This window comes from Metopolophium dirhodum, chromosome 2 (genome assembly GCF_019925205.1).
Source record: "Metopolophium dirhodum isolate CAU chromosome 2, ASM1992520v1, whole genome shotgun sequence".
In the NCBI taxonomy this organism is placed as follows: domain Eukaryota; kingdom Metazoa; phylum Arthropoda; class Insecta; order Hemiptera; family Aphididae; genus Metopolophium; species Metopolophium dirhodum.
In genome coordinates this window covers 22726683-22745833 of record NC_083561.1, presented here as the reverse complement: position 1 = coordinate 22745833, position 19151 = coordinate 22726683, and the positions used below count along the sequence as shown (strand labels likewise).

Here is a 19151-nt window from a genome sequence, read left to right as displayed (position 1 = left end):
CATTTTGGTTATAAAATGGGAAATGCCGTTGTGAAATAATAAATAATATTGTAACACAGAAACAATATTGTGTTGAACGATTATATAATAGTAGGTATGTACCTACCTAAACTGTATAAGGTCAATTTTTATAATACGTTTTAAAACTGTTACAATAGGTTATACGTTATAAACAATGTTATTATACTTAATATAATATCCATGTGATAAAACCCTCTAGACGCAATATATGATATATGACCTATATTATATTCTATACCTAATTATTGAAAATGATGAAACAGAGATAAAATTACATACAAATACAATGTCCGTACAGTTACACATATTATTATTATTATTTATTATATTATATTTTCAGGATGTTACAATCGTAATAGATAATTAACAAACATCGAAATGTATACCTAGGTACATAATAATACGCGTTTCGTAACAATAAAGGCTGCGTGGAAAAATCTAAACGACGAATCGTCTGAGTAATGTACTACCACGCATTTCTAAGTTTGTGAAATATTGTATCAAACAATCTGTTGTACATTTTAATCAAACTAGCTATAGTATTGCAGATCGTTATTTATAATAACAGTTAGGTAGGTAATTTAAAATTATAATATTATTATCTGAAACATAATAATTACGTAAACATAAAATTAAACATCGTAAACAGTGTAATAATATTATTACATTATATTATATGCGTGTTAATCGAATTATTGAAATCGGTTTGAACATTTGAAATTTATAGACGCTAGTTTAAAAATGTAACATAATATACATATTAAGTATCCATAGGTACTAAAATAAAAATACCTCTTTAATAAAAAAAAACCCCCCGGTGATAATTGTAAGTATGATACCTTTACACACGATGAGATGGGTGATTGTATTAAAATTTATTTTATCGAAGTGAACGTAGATGTTGCCGGAATTGGTTTAAATTACGTATGGGTTTAGCAAAATAATTGTATGTCTTGTACGTTTCAAGGTAAATAATATGTGTCCGAGAATTTTACGTGGCAGCTGCGCACGGGAATTAGGCTGACGGAGAAGACAGGTTCTATACGATAGACGACTGCGAGAAATGACGGGCAAATGAGGCAGTCGAATAAAGTCTCGTCAAGGGTTAGGATATGTATTATAATATGTGTTGTGAAAAGAGAGGATACCGAAACCCAGGAAACCACTACGGTTTGAAAGGAAACCGAGCGGAAGCCTTCACATCGGACAGCGAGTAAGCCTGCGGCGAGAAGAACGTTTAAAGAGATTTGGGTGCGGAAAACTACAGAGACATTATCGGCATATGACCTACCTACTTTTGCGTTGGTGGTTGTAAATATTATATTTTCGTTTATCGTTAATATATTTGCAGCGTCGCACAACTTTCAGAAAAAACTTGCATGTCGCAGAAGGGTGGGTGGAAAATGAGCGGTGACGAGGGATGGTGCGGCGGGTGGGCAATAATCAATCGCCGACCATCCGGTCGAGTTCGGGCAGCCTGTCCTCGACCATTTTCTCGACTTGGACGTCGTCCAGTATGGTCTGCGCTTTCGCCTTGATGGGCTCCTCGAGCGCGTCGACGATGATGTGCCGCAACAGCGACGGCAGCGAGTTGACTGCGATCTCGATGACGTAGTCCAGCGGCTCCTTCCTGTCCATTTGCACCTCGATCTTGCCCACCTCGATGTCGAGCTTCTCCAGCACCGGCTTGTTGCGGATGTCCAGCGTCTGGTTGACCAGCGCCCGGACCTGGATGTGGTCTACGGTGAAGTTGGACACGCCCGTCCGGCTGAACGTCTTGGACAGGCCCAGCCGGTAGCTCCACCGCAGCGACCCGTTGATCGCGCCGGTGATGACGTGCACGGCCATCTGGAGCACAGGGCCGCGGATCTGCAGCCCGATGTCACCCACCCGGTGGAAGCTGGACAGCCCGGACACAGTGAGCTCGGTGATCGTGAAGTTGAGCGGGCCCTCGTCGATGTGTCGGTCCGCGACGTGGTACGGGTCAAAGCCCATCCGCTGGACGTACTTTCGGCCCTCGGCCACCGCCAGGTCCGGGACGGGTACCGTCATCTTGGGCAGCTTGCTAGTGATGGCCTTCACCTGGGCGTTGACGTCCGCCCGCAGGTTGGTGTTCACCTCGCTGATGATGAACGGCTTGATGCCCTCGAACAGCACCGATCCCATCGAGCTGATGATGCCCTGCATCATGGAAGCGGCGAACCCCAGGTTCTTGAAGTCCAGCTCGCAGTCCTTGAACTGCATGTCCATCTCCGTCTCGGTGGCCTGCAGGTTGCCATCCGCGTCCGGTTCGAGCGCAGCCTCAGCGGCGGCTTCCACTTCGATGAGCGTCACGTTGAACGGGCCCGACGCCGGTCGGCTAAGCCACGACCTCAGTGTGTAGTTGCCCAGCACGTACATTCGTCTGATTTTCAACAGCACGTACACCTGTGAACACAATTTGTACTGTTAGAGCAGCTCGTCAGGTCCGCTTAAACACTGGTCGGAACGTATATAGTGCTGGAGATCGCAGGTTACCTAAAACATAATATATTTGTACAGTCCCTTACGATCTCCTCCCGTCTTCGCCACCCCTCCTAGACAGCAAATGTTTGACTAAAAATATTATTATTACAATGTCATTATAATAATGTTATAATCACAAATATTATTATTGTAATGTTTTTATAATATTATCATTTCAAAATGCTGTTTGGGCTATAACTATGCTACTTCTTTCATCAGTACTCCATGGTAGGTATACTTTTATCCTCTCCCCACTAATCGGTTTTCTCATAGAAAACAATTCATTATGTATGTATCGCACCCTGTACCCTGTACAGAAACGTTTGAAAAGCTAAATGAAAAATGTATTCATCATTTGTCAAGCTATATCGATAGAAGGTTATTGACTATAATACTATTGATCATGTACTGTCCTAAAGAATTAGATTTCTGGTTATAAAATTATGTTTGGTTTTCTTTGTACACGTGATCGCTATTCACGGTAGAACATTTTACAGTACGCTACCCTTCTACAGACGTGACTTACGAATTCGATTTCGATTAATCTTTTGTCGTTAAATAATAATAATCCTACGGGGGCACAAAACAATATTAGTGATGTCATCTGCTAAAACAGATTTTAAAACCGCGAATATTATCAATTGTTTTTTATTTACACGAGTTGGCTTTGAAAAAAACTATTGAATATAAAAACCACTATGTAAGTGAGGGGCAGCAGCAATCTATGTCCCACCAACGCTCATGATTATAATATTGGCTGCAATTATTATAGCGCAATCTCAATCTGACACAGCTCATAGTATTTTTGCTCACTTGGGGTTTGTCCACCAACCGTAATACAAAAAATTCAGTTTTTTAAAAATTATTTTCATTTATAACTGTTACCAAAATATGAGCGGCACAAAACGAGCGTTACAACAATATAATAGCATTATAGCTATTATGTAAAGTAATACACCGACCTGAACACTGCACAAAATAATAATATAATAGTGTATACGATTATTATACAATATAAAATATTTGTGAATTGATCAAACTATAATATATCGACATAATATTATTATTATAATATTATAATCAACATAATATTTTATATTATATCAACCCATTATAAACTATTTCTGTTGACAATAACTCTATATTTCGAAGCCAATAAACATACTGACGGTATACGGTTTCAAAGAAATGATCAAATAGCTGAGGGTATATTTCAAACGAACTCACGCGTCAAAACGTATCATTATTCATGTATAAAAGGTTTGGGTAGGTACCTAACTCGGATAAAATATTTACTTTGTCGGAGCGCCGCATCGGAATGCCAATAATGACTCGATTGAGTGCGGCGTTGCAATGGTAATCGCGGACTGTACCTCTATCATATATTATTAAACACCGATGACGTATTAAGAGAAATATGTATATAGAGTCATACACAGTTGATGTTATAATAATAAATATCATAACTCTTGTGAAAATATGGCCGAAGAACGTGAGGCGTGTAGCCCGAGTTCAAAAAGGCATAATATGGCATAAACTATACACCAGATATTGGAGTATTGTAGCTGTTATTATATTAGGCATAGTCCGCGGTGTAGAGTCTATACTATAGATTATAATATTATTATAGGCTATTCATGTTGGTACAACCGTAATAATGTAGGTAGGCAATAGGATGGATTTTGGAAATGGAACGGCATTTTGCGACTGCAGTCAAACAAAGTGGCATATACACTGTCATGGATTTCAGTAAAAAAATACTGAAATTATATGTGAAACGTAAGTATAGCCCCCAAAACTTCAAAACTTAATTGGTATAGGTATGCGTAGACAGCGACGTCCTTAGTACACATGCACACAATATTAATTATTAATAACTCGAAATTATACCCATTCGAATTTCGATTTATCAATTTAGGTTACTATAATCGGCATTTTCTGCAATAAAAATCTCAACAGTAAAAAAAGTGGCTATAATTACTGAAAAATTTCATATATTGTTACTGTTCTAATGAATGCATTATTAAAGAGCATAATATTATTATGTCCCGGGGCTCAGCCTATGTGATGAATCCAAATGTCGCGTATGTAGGCACTCTAAATTATTACATTTATGGTATGTATCCACTATAATATACACGTTATATTGTCTTACAGTGGCGTGCTCAACTTTTTTGAAAGTGAGGGGGGGATGATATTCATTTTTTCTATTCTCAGACTACGATCTATACAGCGGTGAATATATACGCTATGTATATATAATATCTATACTAATATTATAAAGAGGAAAGATTTGATTGTTTGTACTGAATAGGCTCCGAAACTATACTGAACCGATTTAAATGAAATTTGGTACATAGATAGTTGAGATACTGAGAAAAAACAAAGACTACTTTTTAATACCAAAAAAGGGCTGTAAGGGGCTGTAAGGGGCTATACTGGTTCGAATTGAAAAATTATTTTTTTGTTGGATAGTCCATATAAATGCATACATCGAGGAAGGCTACATAACATCACGCTACGATCAATTAATAGAAGTGCTCAAATAGGGATTTTGATATTTACGATGGAAAAATTTGTTTATAAATGGTTGCTATTGGTTATAGGAGAAATAATTAATAGAAATAGTATTTATTTGTTATTGGTTGCTATTAGTTAATCGGACAGATCAGGTACAAGCAATGCATCAAATCGAATTTTCACACATTGCCTACCAGGGTGGCTGAGTTGCACTTACTGCAGTGAGTTACACCAAAAAGGAGTTGAACAATCACAATTTGTTTAAGAGTTGTCATTTTTTACGTTAGGTTAGGTTAAGTTAGGATTGTGTATTAATTGATAACATTAATCCGCCGTATTATATCAAAATAAACTTGGTATAACTTTGATACTTTAGAGTTAAATCATACACTTACGTACAAACCACACTGGGTCCGAGATCTACCGCAGGTAGATTGCCTGCCTGATAATATACTGCTGTGAATCAGAATTTTTATTCCAGGCAACAGAAAAGTTAAGATAAATTTTGAACACCGTATATACACCGAATATTAAATAACGAATTGAACAAAGTTTGAGTCATATAGGTTGGTACATTTAACGGGCAACGAAGTGCACAGGATCAGCTGGTATATTATATATATGTTCATTGCTCTATCATAAGATAAATTTGAATCCGCTTAATTGGGACAGCACATATAGGGGACAAACGCTTAATGGGGACGTAGATGACTGCAGTCCCGAACGAATTATGCGTATTGTATGTAAAACTATTGGATTAATCGGGACAGTCGGACAATGGGGACAAATAGATCACCGTCCGAAGTGTCCCAATTAAGTGGATTCGACTCCATTTTATATGACACAAAAATAAGCCAAAGGGGGGAGGTATAACCCCACATACCCTGGTGAAAACGCCCTTGTTGTCCGAAACATAGATATTATGTATGTTTCCGATCTAACTGTACGCATGATACAATTTACGATTTAGTTTCACCTATACTTACATAATATTATACAATATTAATTTGGTTATTGCGTGGTCTCGATATTATTATAGTTAACATAATTTTTATTCGAGACTCGCAGTAGAAACACTATTGATGTAATATTTTAAGGTTGTAAAACGAACCTCGGCGTGTTTTTATTCAGAAAAAGTGAAAATATATAAAGTTTGTCTCGATATGGTCTTACGTAATAATTTGAAACAGCCTGGTAAGTTTTATAAATTCAATAACTCAAGAGTTATTATTGCAGCTTTAGTTCATTGGTTATATAGTTAGGATTGGTATTTGAAAGCCCTAAAAAATCATAAAAATGCCCTTAAAAATTCAAAAACTACTCGAAAACCTCAAAAAAGTTAGTATACAAATATATTGCAAGCGTATTTTTGGTTTTTGAAACAGTATTTGAAATTAGTAAAAATTAAATTTGTAAAGATAGCTAGATCTCATCGACTTTTACCGTAGACGTTGCCTATATATAGCTACTCGTTACCTATGTTTTGACGTTTCAACTATATATTATCCGATAATATAATAGTATAATATACTATAAGTAATACGAATTACAAGTACCTACTTTATAATTTGTTATATAAAAATCATGATGGCGAAGTAAAAGTTTTAAAATAAAATTTCAAAATTCAAATTCATATTTCGTATCTAAAATGCCCTAAAAAATTAAGAAAATGACGTATAAACTAAAAAAAATGCAAAATAAACTTTCCTACTTTCATTTAAAAGTACATAGAACAAATTTGTCAAAATACGAACATTGCACAGTAAGCTTTGGAAAACAATTCAAAGTGTATCGAAATCCCAGCCCTAGTTATAGTGTTTAACCTTCCTGATGACATAATATTGTTATGATCAATATTAATTATGGACAAAACTCTTTTTGCTTTGCTTTTCTTTTTTTTTATCAAAAAACACTTACTCGCATGTTTTTCAAGTCCGCGTTGACATTTTCCACTTTGAACTTGGATAGTCCGTGTACAGTCATGTTTTTGAACGTCATGAACGCCACGCCAAAATCTTTGTTCATTGGGGGTATGCTTAGTGGATCGGGAATTGGGGCGCCTGGAAAGCCAACGGGGTCAGGGTGCTGGTAGTGTTTCAGAATTTTTCTGATCTGTTCGCTCAACTTGTCCTTGACAACTTCTGCCGGCAATGTGTTATTTACAGCCGTTGTTGCTTCACTGGTGGCGAGTTCTAACGGTTCGGTGGTGGTCTGGACTACATCCTCGGTCGTGGTCTCTGCTGGTTCGGTAGTGGTCTCTGCTGGTTCGGTAGTGGTCTCGTTCACAATGTCGGTCGTGGTGTCTGAAGGTACAGCGGCGGTGGTCTGGTCCGCATTCTCGGTCGTGGACTCTACTGCTTCGACGGCGGTCTGGGACACACTCTCGGTCGTAGTATCTACAGGTAGAACAGTGGTGGTCTGTAGTTCAGTGTTAGTCGCCACACTTTCATTTTGTCCATCTCCGGCTACCGGTAAGGCGACTAAAACAAAAATGTAATTATTAGTCACCGAAAGCCCGATATATTATTATGTAGTAATATTGGAAAACGACCGCTTGGAAGGATTTAATACGAAATGTTCATATAAGCACACGTGTCATTATAATTTCATGTTAACCTATCTTATTGTTCGTTTTTTTATAATATTATATAAGAAAAAAATAATTTTGTATTATGGTCGTGGGTTAACTTCGTTCTCTGGACATTTTTTTCTACAAATATATACCAATATGATTTCATCGAAAACTCCTTTCATATGTTTTTAGATAATATAATACGAAAATATATACTCCCCCCAATAGATTGCAATCGAACATTTTATGGTATATTATTTATGTTAACAGATATGGACGTTTAGTCCAAGAGAACCTTTTCTGCGTTCGAAACTTTATCGGCAAGTTTATACAAAAACGCCGAAAGACATATTTATTTGGACCATTTTCGTATATGTTGAGCAATAAACGAGTTATCAGATGCAATCACAACACAACGACACGACCGACGTTATGGCAATATGGCCACTGATCGTATTATATGTTTTGGTCTTATTCAATGTCAATATAATAAACTATAAATTTACGACGAAATAATAATGATAAAACGGAGAAGTACATTATTTATAAAATCGTGAATATTGTACTCACGTTATAAAAATATTATATTCATAATATCAAGAAATGAAGAAATCTATTATTTTTTTTTTTTTTTGTATAATTCTTTCCTTTAATATTAATTGGTAATTAAATTTGGCTTCTTGGCTTTAATTTGTGTATCAATTTAAAATATGTTCTTTGAAAATTCGATTAAACAAAAAAAAAAAGAAAGAAAGAAATATCGTTTTAGTTTCAAAATTAATGCAAGATCGGATTTATCAAATCTGACACATTTCAAAATCGAATTATTCGTTATTGGTTGGAAAAAAGGCTTAAAGCCGGATTTATTGACAGTACGACTAAAATTTAAATTAAATTAAACCCATACCGAAATAGGTACATACCTACCACTATGCTAAAAATCATAAATTAATTAATTTTCAAAATGTTGAACTAACAATAAAACGGATAACAATCATGTAGATAATACCTATTTGATATTTGAGCGAATCTTCACGTTTGTATAAGATAATATATTTTGCTTTAATTTAGAAAACGATGATATTATAGTGACTTGTAATTAAAATCGATTACTATGTATGTTATTTTGTAAATATATGAAATTGTTTTTGAATCATGTTGACAATTTTCGTGCCGTATATTATTATTATAAATTGAAGTTCACACACATTTTCACAATAATTGACGTTCAAAAATATATTACAAGTTAACCATGATAATAATATGTACTACTATATTTTATTATATTTTTAAATTATTAAAACAACTAACAACACTAGGATTATAGTATAAATTACTATATGATATAATAACTGTTGGTAGGCATATTAACATTCTCAAAACGCTTGCATAACAATAGTTTTATGAACTTTTAAATTAGAATTTTGGCATATTTTTTGCACTTTTGGAATTTTATACAAGTTTTTACGTTTTATTACGAGGTTAGTCACATCGTGTTAGGAACTAAATATTTAATATAGTTATACTAAAACTAAATTATATATTTGATAAATTTTGAAATCATCACTCAACTATTGGCATTGTGTTCATGACCAACGCATAAAATGTCTAGAAATGTATAAAATAATTGAAAACTTTTGTATTAGAATAATTTTTTGAATGCTTAGATTTATCATCGTCTTCCAATTTTCAATTGATAACTCTGCAAAATTGTACAGCTGCAAATTTTTGATCACAATATGTGTATTATAGACAGACAATACTTTCGGTATTTTAAATGAATTGAGACATTGTATTTCGTAGATATACATATTATACTATAATGTAGTATTATAATCGGAACTGCGGCCTTGTGGGTATCATCGCATTACCTAGTTATAATAGTTACCTATTTGATAGCGTGCATATAAGATATATTATAACATCGGAAAAATCTTATTAAATATTCAAATACAGCTGCAGACATAATATCGTGTTAGGGGCGTTAGGGCTTATAATGACTTAAAAAAAAGTTTATAAACATTTTCTCTAGCTTTTAGTCGACGAATGCAATGTATATAATATAGTCTCCCGCGTAAACAAACTATTTCAAATTTCTCTTTTTGTTATTCGAATACATTTTAGCGGCTCAACACATTTTATAATATTATGCGAGTTGAAAAAAATAATTTTAATTATCATCGCCGTTTATACGGTTAGAATAATAATGTAAAAATCTATTGTCTAATCACGATTATGACGTAATTACTTAAAATGTATGTATGTAAGTAATGATGAGTCGTGGGGTTTTGGAAAAATATAATGCGAATTTTCCACGGACAACATGGTTTCATTGAAACCACATTCGTTTGACGCGTTATCGAAAACTCGATGTTATAATATTATAAGTTCTGTATAAACAAAAATATTGCATGCGCTTATATTATACGCGTGGCTTAACTTAATTGATCGGAAAGCTAACAGCAGCATAATATTTTATAATAATATATACAAGGTGATCCCCGAAGCATCAGCCTTTTATTTTTTAATAATGCGTTTATCTACATTCCAATTTTTGACATTTTTAAGTATACTCAAGGACTATATTCATCTCTAACAGGCTCTTAGAATTTTTTACCGTTTAAGGCAAGGAGTGTCCTGCGGAGATAAATAAGTATTTATTTTTTTGTTTTTTGCACATTTTTACTGTAAATTATTTATCGAATGATTTTTTCGAATACGTTGACGATGACATATCTATACCGAGTTATCGACACATTATTATAATATAAACGGAGGATGATAGTCTTTAATAACGGTTTCGCATAAAACTTAAAATAGATGTAATATGATATCATACTATTTAGGTACTGTTAAATGGACTAGTATACTTATTATACTATTCAGAAAATTTAACAAATTATAAAACCTAAATAAATTAATATGAATTTTCTTAATTTTCAAATAATTATAGCCATACTTTCCAAACCTGTTATCGTCGACTACCTACGATATTGTTATTAGTAGTAGGTACACAAAGTTTAATAACTTGAAAAATAATGTGTTTTGAATTTTGATTTAAATACCTACATCAGCATTTTCCAAAAAATCATCTGCTTAACAATTTACAATCAAAACGGGTGAATATTTCAAAAACAAAATATATAATATGACAAAATAATAGAATCTCCGATGGCGGTATTACCTACATTTGTTTATTAACTTTATATAATATAAAATACAGTCTAAACCTGCAAAATTGTGCAGACGGCGTGTATTACGGCAGCAGAACATAATATTATCAAAGGAATTACCAATTTACTCGTCTAACACGTACAACTATATATCTACGTCGCTGGTCGCTATATACATTATACAATTATATTAAATTTCGAGGGAAGCAATAATAGAATTATAATATTATTATTATAGTATTAGTTGTATACCTACATTTTTTTTAACCTATAGAGCCCCGAAGTCACCATTCCGGATGGTTGCGCGCTGCACAATATAAGGATCAATCAAATTCAATCAGACAAATTTACTGCAATAAAAATATTTCCATTGTATATTAAACAAACACAAAACTATTTTGGTAGCTAATAATGGTGTTCAAATGTATACCATTTAAAACATTTAATAGCACTAAATAAACAAAAATAAAATATTTTACGTCTGCGGTACGGCTATGATTTTTTTTAGAAAAACTCTTCATGCCTATTTTAAGTGATACAGTCCACTGTTCTCGGTGTTGGTTGCTCGTGACCTTTATTAAAGTATCATAATACGCGATGATGACGTTATTCATGTGTAATATAAATGTTAGTATTATGAAGTAATTATACTGCTGTTGGGTATATGCTTACATTTTTTAACTTAAGTAAATTAAGACTTGACGTTTTAATCCGATGTTACGTTTTTATCAGTTATCAATTATCATCAATGTTCAAGTAACTCATAAGAAATGACCACTTGGCACTCGTACAGAAGAAGTGTAGGTACTTATTTTTATGGGTCCCTTTCTGTTGTAGACTGTACAGTGAATGATTTTTCAAATGCGATTATTCATCAACATTCGTCTTAAGAGTTTATACTATGACAATTGTTTGCACGGAGAACAGTACCCCACATACAGTCCCTATAGTTTATTTTGTTATAATTTTAATACTAAACTAATAACCTATATAACTCTGTAAGTACCTAATTTAAGTAAGCTATTATATTTTTTGATTAATCACTATCTCAAAATAACAGTTTTAAGTAATTTAATTCATTTAATCGCGTTTAGCTAACAGTATGTTGAAAATAATAATATATCTAATCATCATTTTATTGAAATACCGTGTAGTGTGTACCTATTTCATTTTGATAACAATACATAGGTAAAGGTGATTGGATAAAAAAATAGGACATGATAATATTATAATATAGCTATTAATTAGGTTTTTTATTTAACATATTCAATTATGTTTAGTAACGGAATCTGGTGATGTTGTACTACTGTTTAATATTATATATATAATATTTATGTCTACACACTGACTATATTATATAGTCATTATTTCACAATATTTCTTATTGTATTGTAAATGGTACTCGTGGAAACAATATTGCTCTTTAATATTTATGTTTAATTAATTATACAAACAAAACGGGCAGACCTCGTTATCCTCAAACAATTATAGGAACCTACGCAAATTTAGTCTTTGGAAATAAACATATTTATAAAACTGGACGAATTGTGTGAAAACTGTTCCTTAATAGAGAACATAATATCAAGAGTTCAAGGGTTAAGATTACGGTTAATAATAATAATAATACTGTTGAGAACAACCCGATGATGATGTTGAGACGAGACGTTATCACTAGGCGCGGATCAAACGTTTTTTACAGAGCATGCTCAAAAAAAAAAAAATTGGTTATACCAATTTCTATTTAGTAGACTGAGTAATTTATAATACATATTTATTTTAGTTGTGGCTTAGATGATAGGGGATGCCCGAGAACCCATGGCCCCACCCTCATGAATCCTCGCCTGGTCTACACCATTATTATTATGGTGACCATATTATTATATGTGTATTATACTTTCGTCCAGAGCATAACGAAAGCATCGACGAGCGCGTCTAAAATCAAAATAGTAAATACACCTTTTATACGCCATTACATTGTTTAATTTTTGATATTGTTTCGAGACGTTCGACGAAGACGCCGACCAAAAGCCGAGTAAAGTACATAATATGATACTATATAATATATATTATAAGGGGGACGGAGTGGCCGACCCGAGTTCGATACCTCGGCCGCGGGCGGCATTTTTCTTCTGGCAAGTCACGGTGTCCGGAGAACAAGTGCCACCATCCCCCACCCGGGGCACGGCAGAAACCTACGGGTGCCCCATTAGAAATTCTGCCAAAACACAACACACACGTGTACCAACCTCCCCAATTTAAAAATCTACAGTGCCCTCCCCCACACCCAATGGCCTATGTTGCCGCGGGTTACCCAATAAAAAAAAAATATATATATGTATTATAATGGCAACCATTAATATTATTCCAATCCGTAGATGATATTCGTATGGGTATTAGGTAACGTGTACTGCGTAGATATGCATACAAGTCGTCTTGGTGCTTTGGTGCTATACACACGTATAATAATATGTAGGTATACATACCAGGATAATAATATATAGTGTGTATAATATAATAATAAATATTGTGTGTAGGTATTTAATGATTATATGGACTTCAGTGGCATTATGGTGGATGGATTTTTATACGTGGCGTGAAGAATATTACTAATACTTATATAGTTATATATAGAATCATTAAGAACAACATTGATTTTTAATACAATATATAATCGTATAGGTTTGCGCACAGGCTGTGTCAGGTGTGCCGTGGCTAGTTGGTACGACTTTTATTCATTCTGAGACCTTGTTTAACGTTACAGCTAGAAAATAATTAGTAAAAATTATGATCCACGGGGATTAGGCATGAACAATACTTATATCCATAAAAATAGATTATTCAGTTTTAAAAGAGTTATTCAACAGGTCATGTTCGTTAAGTCCCAATTATTAAGGGAGAGTGCCCCATTTTCTTCGGGGCACATCCCGTACCGAATTCCGGCGTTCCCATATAAATATAATAATGTGTTTATAGCCAATGATTATAATAATAATATTATTTGGTGTGGATGACCTGCAGAGACTAAGGCAACGTCAAAAAGTTATCATACGCGTGGGCGGATGGAAAATAAAATTTGAAAATGGAAATCTCCGCTGCACCACTCGCGCGCATTAGTTTACAATCAATTGGTGGTGTTTTTAAGTCGACCGGACAAATTGGGAGGGGGGGGGGGCTACATGAAGTCTACTACTCGATTTGCAATTATTTGCAATTAATTTACAATTATTTGGTGGTGTTTTGAATTCAGTCGGACAAAGTGGGGACAACTCCATGAACATCTCGCGCACACGTCTTTCGGCCGCAATGATTAAATAATATACTATAAAACATGCGGCCCGTTACTTATTAGCGTAAAACGATCTTATACTTCGGGGGCGGGTGCGGTTAAATATTTGGTAGGCGCCTATGTGAAAAATAAACAAAAATAAAACACGTGGATGTTGGGGGTGGGTGACGTCGCGTGTAAATCAATAGCTATAACAATAATAATGCAATTATTATAAGACGTGTGTGTCATCATTACGTATATAGATATAATACCTGCCGGACGCGCGACGAACGGAAAAGCTCCGCACACGGACAGAGCGATGGCTACTGCGACGGCCGTCTTCATGTCGCCGACGAAGATTGAACAGGAGACGGATTTCCGCGATGGCCGAACGATTTCGTGGATGGATCGATCGATGATGACGATGATGATGAGGGAAGACAAGACGAATTGTCGGCACTCGTCCGATCTTTATATTGTATACTCCGGGTGGGCCGTGTTGCACGTGTGCGCAGTTATTGAGCCCGCGAGTAACTGCGGACATTCCGATATGACGCGCGATTGGTGATGTAAAATAATTACGTTAATTATCTTTTAATATAGGTAATTTCCTTTTTCACCTATAATTATTCATTTATTGAACCTAACCACAGTCCACAAGTCCATATCAAAAACATTGCTTAAGTATAATTACGTATTTGATAATATAGTGTGAAGCAGTGGATGCGGGGGCGTACGCAAGATTTTTCATTTGCGGAGGGGGGGGGGAGGTTTGAAAAAAAATTAGAATTTTATTTTTATTTTGTCCACTCTAATAATTCCCAATACTTTTGAGAGGTCGAAATTGATAATTCTAAGTAGGTATACCTAAGTATACTTATTAAAATAATTGGGAAAAACAAATAAATTAAAATTTGTTAAAACTGTAAAATTATTATTAAAAAAAATTGTTTTGTAACTTTGGATTGTCTTTAATTAGCTTTAGTTTTTTATCTAAAAATGTTGATAAAATATTAGTCATACGGTCAAAAAGCTTAAAAATGTAGTACAAGGTTCCTCCTAAGTTTATAGCTAGTTAAAAATGCTAACGATATAATATATGCACGATTATTTTTTATAAGCATCACATTTAATGTTAAAATTTTGACAAAACCACTAATTTGTAGTTAAAAATGTATGAAATGTTCGAATTATATAGATAAGCCTTGAAAAAGTATAGTTCATACTTTAACCAGAATATTACTGCTAATTTTAGGAAAATTTGTATGCAAATACCTATAATGTTTTTCCAAAACCTGTATTATAGGTATATTATTAGTTTTCTTTAAAAGAAATGTTAATATAATATAAAATATCCTGGGTTGACACATCGTGGCCCCCGACCACATTCGATTTTTGTATGGTATTGTGTGTGTGTGGTGTGTGTGGTGTGTATCGATAGGTAATAAATAGATGGATTGGAACTTATCATGCGGTAATTTATTACTTTAAATTTTGACTTTAGTCAATAAACAGTATAGTCTATTGACCTTTTCCTCATAGACCGTCCCATCCTATTCCAAATACATCGATAGTCGTTTGCCTTCATGGCACAGTATGCAGCCCGTTTAGTATAAATATATATATATATATTTCGTAGTCCAGTGCCGGAGCCAAGCGTCGGGGCGAGCGGGGCACATGCCCCAGGCCCCGCGATTTTGGTGCCCCATTATTTAGTGCTCCCACCTGAATGAAACCAAAAAAAAAATGTGTGTTCATTTTTGATCACGAGTCTTAGTATAACTCAACACAAACTACCAGCGTACTACCCAAAATACCCAAGTACAGTAAATTTAAGTTGATTTCTACCAGATTATTTTCGTTGGATACGTTGAAAATATTATGTTTGTTAAAACTAAAATGCTCGACGTTTTTATCGTCATTATCGGCTTTTCGCATTTGGTGTAGCCAATAACATGTATAATAATATGTGTATATTATTAGTACTTACAAGTTATAATAGTTGCCTACTTTCTACGAAAGATATACCTAAATAAATTTAAAAAACGTAAAATATTCGATAAACAGGTTTTATGACGTATATTATTACCTATATTAAAACATTGATTATAACATTTTATAAAATAATAAAATATACAACATTCCTATATAATACATAAATTACCAATTATATACATAAATATATATATAACTAATACCTATCAATCCTGTGGTTTGTGATTTTGAAAATTTAAATCACCACTTAACGTCGAAAACGGAATAATTGAAGATAAAAGTATATTGTAAAGACATTCCTTCAGTTTAAAAAAATATCGGTGGGTACGCGTCTATGTATGCCAAACGTTATAACATATAACCTAAACATTTTAAATTTTTAAATCTAACATCAATGTACGATGAATACAGTAGATTATTACCACGTCCGTCTTTTATATTATATTTTTCGATACAATGACTATAGGTAAAATGTCATTATTTCACAATCTTTCTGTAGATTGCATTGTAAATATTACTCACGAAAACAATATTGCTCTTTGACGTTAATATATTTTATTTGTAAAAACAAAATGGGCAGACCACGTTATCCTCAAACTATTATAGGCACCTACGCAAATTTAGTCTTTGGAAATAAATATGTTTATAAAACTGGATTAATTGTATTAAAACTGTTCTTTAATAGGGAACATTTCAAGAGTTCAAATTACAATAAATAATAATTATTATACCGTTGAGTACAACGCAATGATGTTGAGAAAAACAATTGACCTTATAACTGATATTATTGGTCTCAGAGATAACTGATAAGGGTGAGTTCCTTATTAGCAGTTATTCGCGACGTGGGAGATGTGCGCGGGGGTACATCATATAATACGTATTTTGGAGGGGATAGATTTTGGGAGTAACTTTGTATATAAATCCCAATCTGCAGATTCAAGAGGGTCGATAACATAATATACTAAAACCATCGATAAATTTGCGAAAATACTATTATGGTCTTAATGTACAAGACGACATTATCACGACCAGGCGCGGATCCGGAAAACTTAAACAAAGCGTGCTCAAAAAAAAAATCAGTTATTCCTTTTTATTTCATAGATTAAGTGATTCATAATACGAATTAATTTTATCGGGTGCTCATACGCCAAGGGAACACACCTAGCCCCCCACCACCCCCTACCGATTACGCGCCTGGTTATTACCATCATTATGGTGATCATATTATTGTACAATGTACGCGTATCATACTCCCGTCCAGAGCATATCCATCGACGCGCGCGTCTAAATACTCCTATTATACGTCATCACATGTACAATTTTTGGTATTGTTTCAAGACGTTCGACGACGATGACAAAAAGCAGAGTAAAGTACACAGTATAGTATACACCTATTACAACGGCAACCATTAATTACTCCGATCCGTAGATATACGTATTAGGTAATGTGTGCTGCGTAGATGTGTATACAAGTCGCCGCTGGTGCAGTATATAACATTATGTAGGTATACACCATGATATATAGCGTGTAAATATTGTGTGTATTTATGGACTTCAGTGGCGTAATGGCGGTCGGATTTATACGCGGCGTATATATTATAATAATAATATGTGTTGCGGACCTGAGATTAAGGCGACGTTAGTTATCATACACCAAGCGCGCGCGGACGGAAAACACAATTTGCAAATGGAAATCTCCGCTGCACCACTCGCGCGCACACGTCGTCCGGTTGCAATGATAAACTATATAGGTATAATGTACGATATTATGAGGCCCGTTACTTATTGCGGGATATTGCTCGGTCGTAAAACGGTCGTACGACGTGTGGTTAAACTTTATTGGTGTAGAAGTACGTATATATGGTGTGTAAATGGTAAAAAAAATTAACAATAAAAAATCGAAAATTTCGGGTGCGGAGGACGTCGCATGAAATTGTAAGCGTGGTCACTAAAATATTATAATACGTACCTGTGACGAACGGGAAGAGTCCGCACAGGGACAGCGCGATGGCTACAACTGCGACGGTCGTCTTCATGTCGCCGACGACGACTGCAGAGGAAACGGGTTTTCCGCTACGAACGAACGATTTCGTGGACTGATCGATCGATGATGATGATGATGATGACGACGATGACGGGTGACGCGACGAGTCAATTGTCGGCGCTCTATGAATTATTGTTGTCGCGTACGACTCCGATCTATATTATATTAATATTAGGTATAGGTAGATACACTGCGGGTGGGCCGCGTTGCGTGTGTGCGCAGTTATTGAGCCCCGCGAGTAACTGCGGGCGTGTTCCGACACGGTGAGTGATGGACTCTGCCGCCGCGATTAGGAGTGCCCCGCTGACCCGACAACGGTCTTATCAATGTACAATGTTTGTTATGATATCATATTTATACTTGCATACATCAATCCTGACAATAATAATATAAATACGTGTTGTACATAACAATATAATATAATAATATGATGGTACAACTGTGTGCGTGCGTGTGTGTACGGAAGCGTGTGTGTATTGCGTTTGTCGACCAGACGCCTATTTGTTGTTGCCAAAGGTGGGCATTAACTTGTTAAAAAGTTTTTTTTTTGATAACTTTTAACTTAACTGAAGGATATTTAACTGAGTTAAGTTAATTTGCCACAGTTAATTATTTTCATTGTCGGTTAAAATGTATGTAAGTACATAAAATGTTTCCGCCACTAGTACGCCTAGGTACCTATTTATAACAGAGTGGGGATCCCAATTAATGTTTTTGATGGGTCGCCTTAGGAATTTGACAATGTGCAATGCATATAGGTACCTATAATAGGTAACGTATAGGTAACCTACCAATTCATCATTCATGTGTATCCAACGAGAGTGAAGACAACAATTATTGACGATTAAAATTAAAATGAATGAAACCAAATGTAATGCAGGGATCTATGCAACAACTAGAACGGTGGTTCTTAACCTTTTTTAGTTCAGATCCCCCTTTATCGTAATAACTAACTGCCCCCCCCCCCTCATGCAAAATCAAATGTTCTTCTTATAAATATATATATATATATTTATTTATTCATCAGTATATTATAACATTATTAATTAAAGT

General features: G+C 34.6%; 1 protein-coding gene across 2 annotated transcripts; it reads right to left on the bottom strand.

The window, feature by feature from the left end:
• Positions 1-314: 314 nt before the first annotated feature.
• On the bottom strand, positions 315-18349 carry LOC132938973 (uncharacterized). Of its 2 annotated transcripts, none has more exons than XM_061005955.1 (3): positions 18024-18349; positions 6964-7526; positions 315-2448 (listed from the first exon to the last, which is right to left on the bottom strand). In XM_061005955.1, the coding sequence occupies exons 1-3, from the start codon at positions 18088-18090 to the stop codon at positions 1465-1467; spliced, it is 1614 nt and encodes a 537-aa protein (XP_060861938.1). In that variant the 5' UTR covers positions 18091-18349; the 3' UTR covers positions 315-1464. The 2 variants fall into 2 exon arrangements, with proteins under 2 accessions (XP_060861938.1, XP_060861937.1); XM_061005954.1 differs by lacking the exon at positions 18024-18349 and adding an exon at positions 14332-14517.
• Between the last annotated feature and the right edge of the window lie 802 nt (positions 18350-19151).

Bases quoted from the DNA above. Each gene is read 5' to 3' on its own strand.
- LOC132938973 (XM_061005954.1), bottom strand. From the start codon at position 14,404: ATGAAGACGGCCGTCGCAGTAGCCATCGCTCTGTCCGTGTGCGGAGCT. The intron at 7,527-14,331 runs GTATTATATCTA...TTTTTGTTTTAG, and splicing joins GTTCGTCGCGCGTCCGGCAG to TCGCCTTACCGGTAGCCGGA. The intron at 2,449-6,963 runs GTAAGTGTTTTT...TTGTGTTCACAG, and splicing joins CGGACTTGAAAAACATGCGA to GTGTACGTGCTGTTGAAAAT.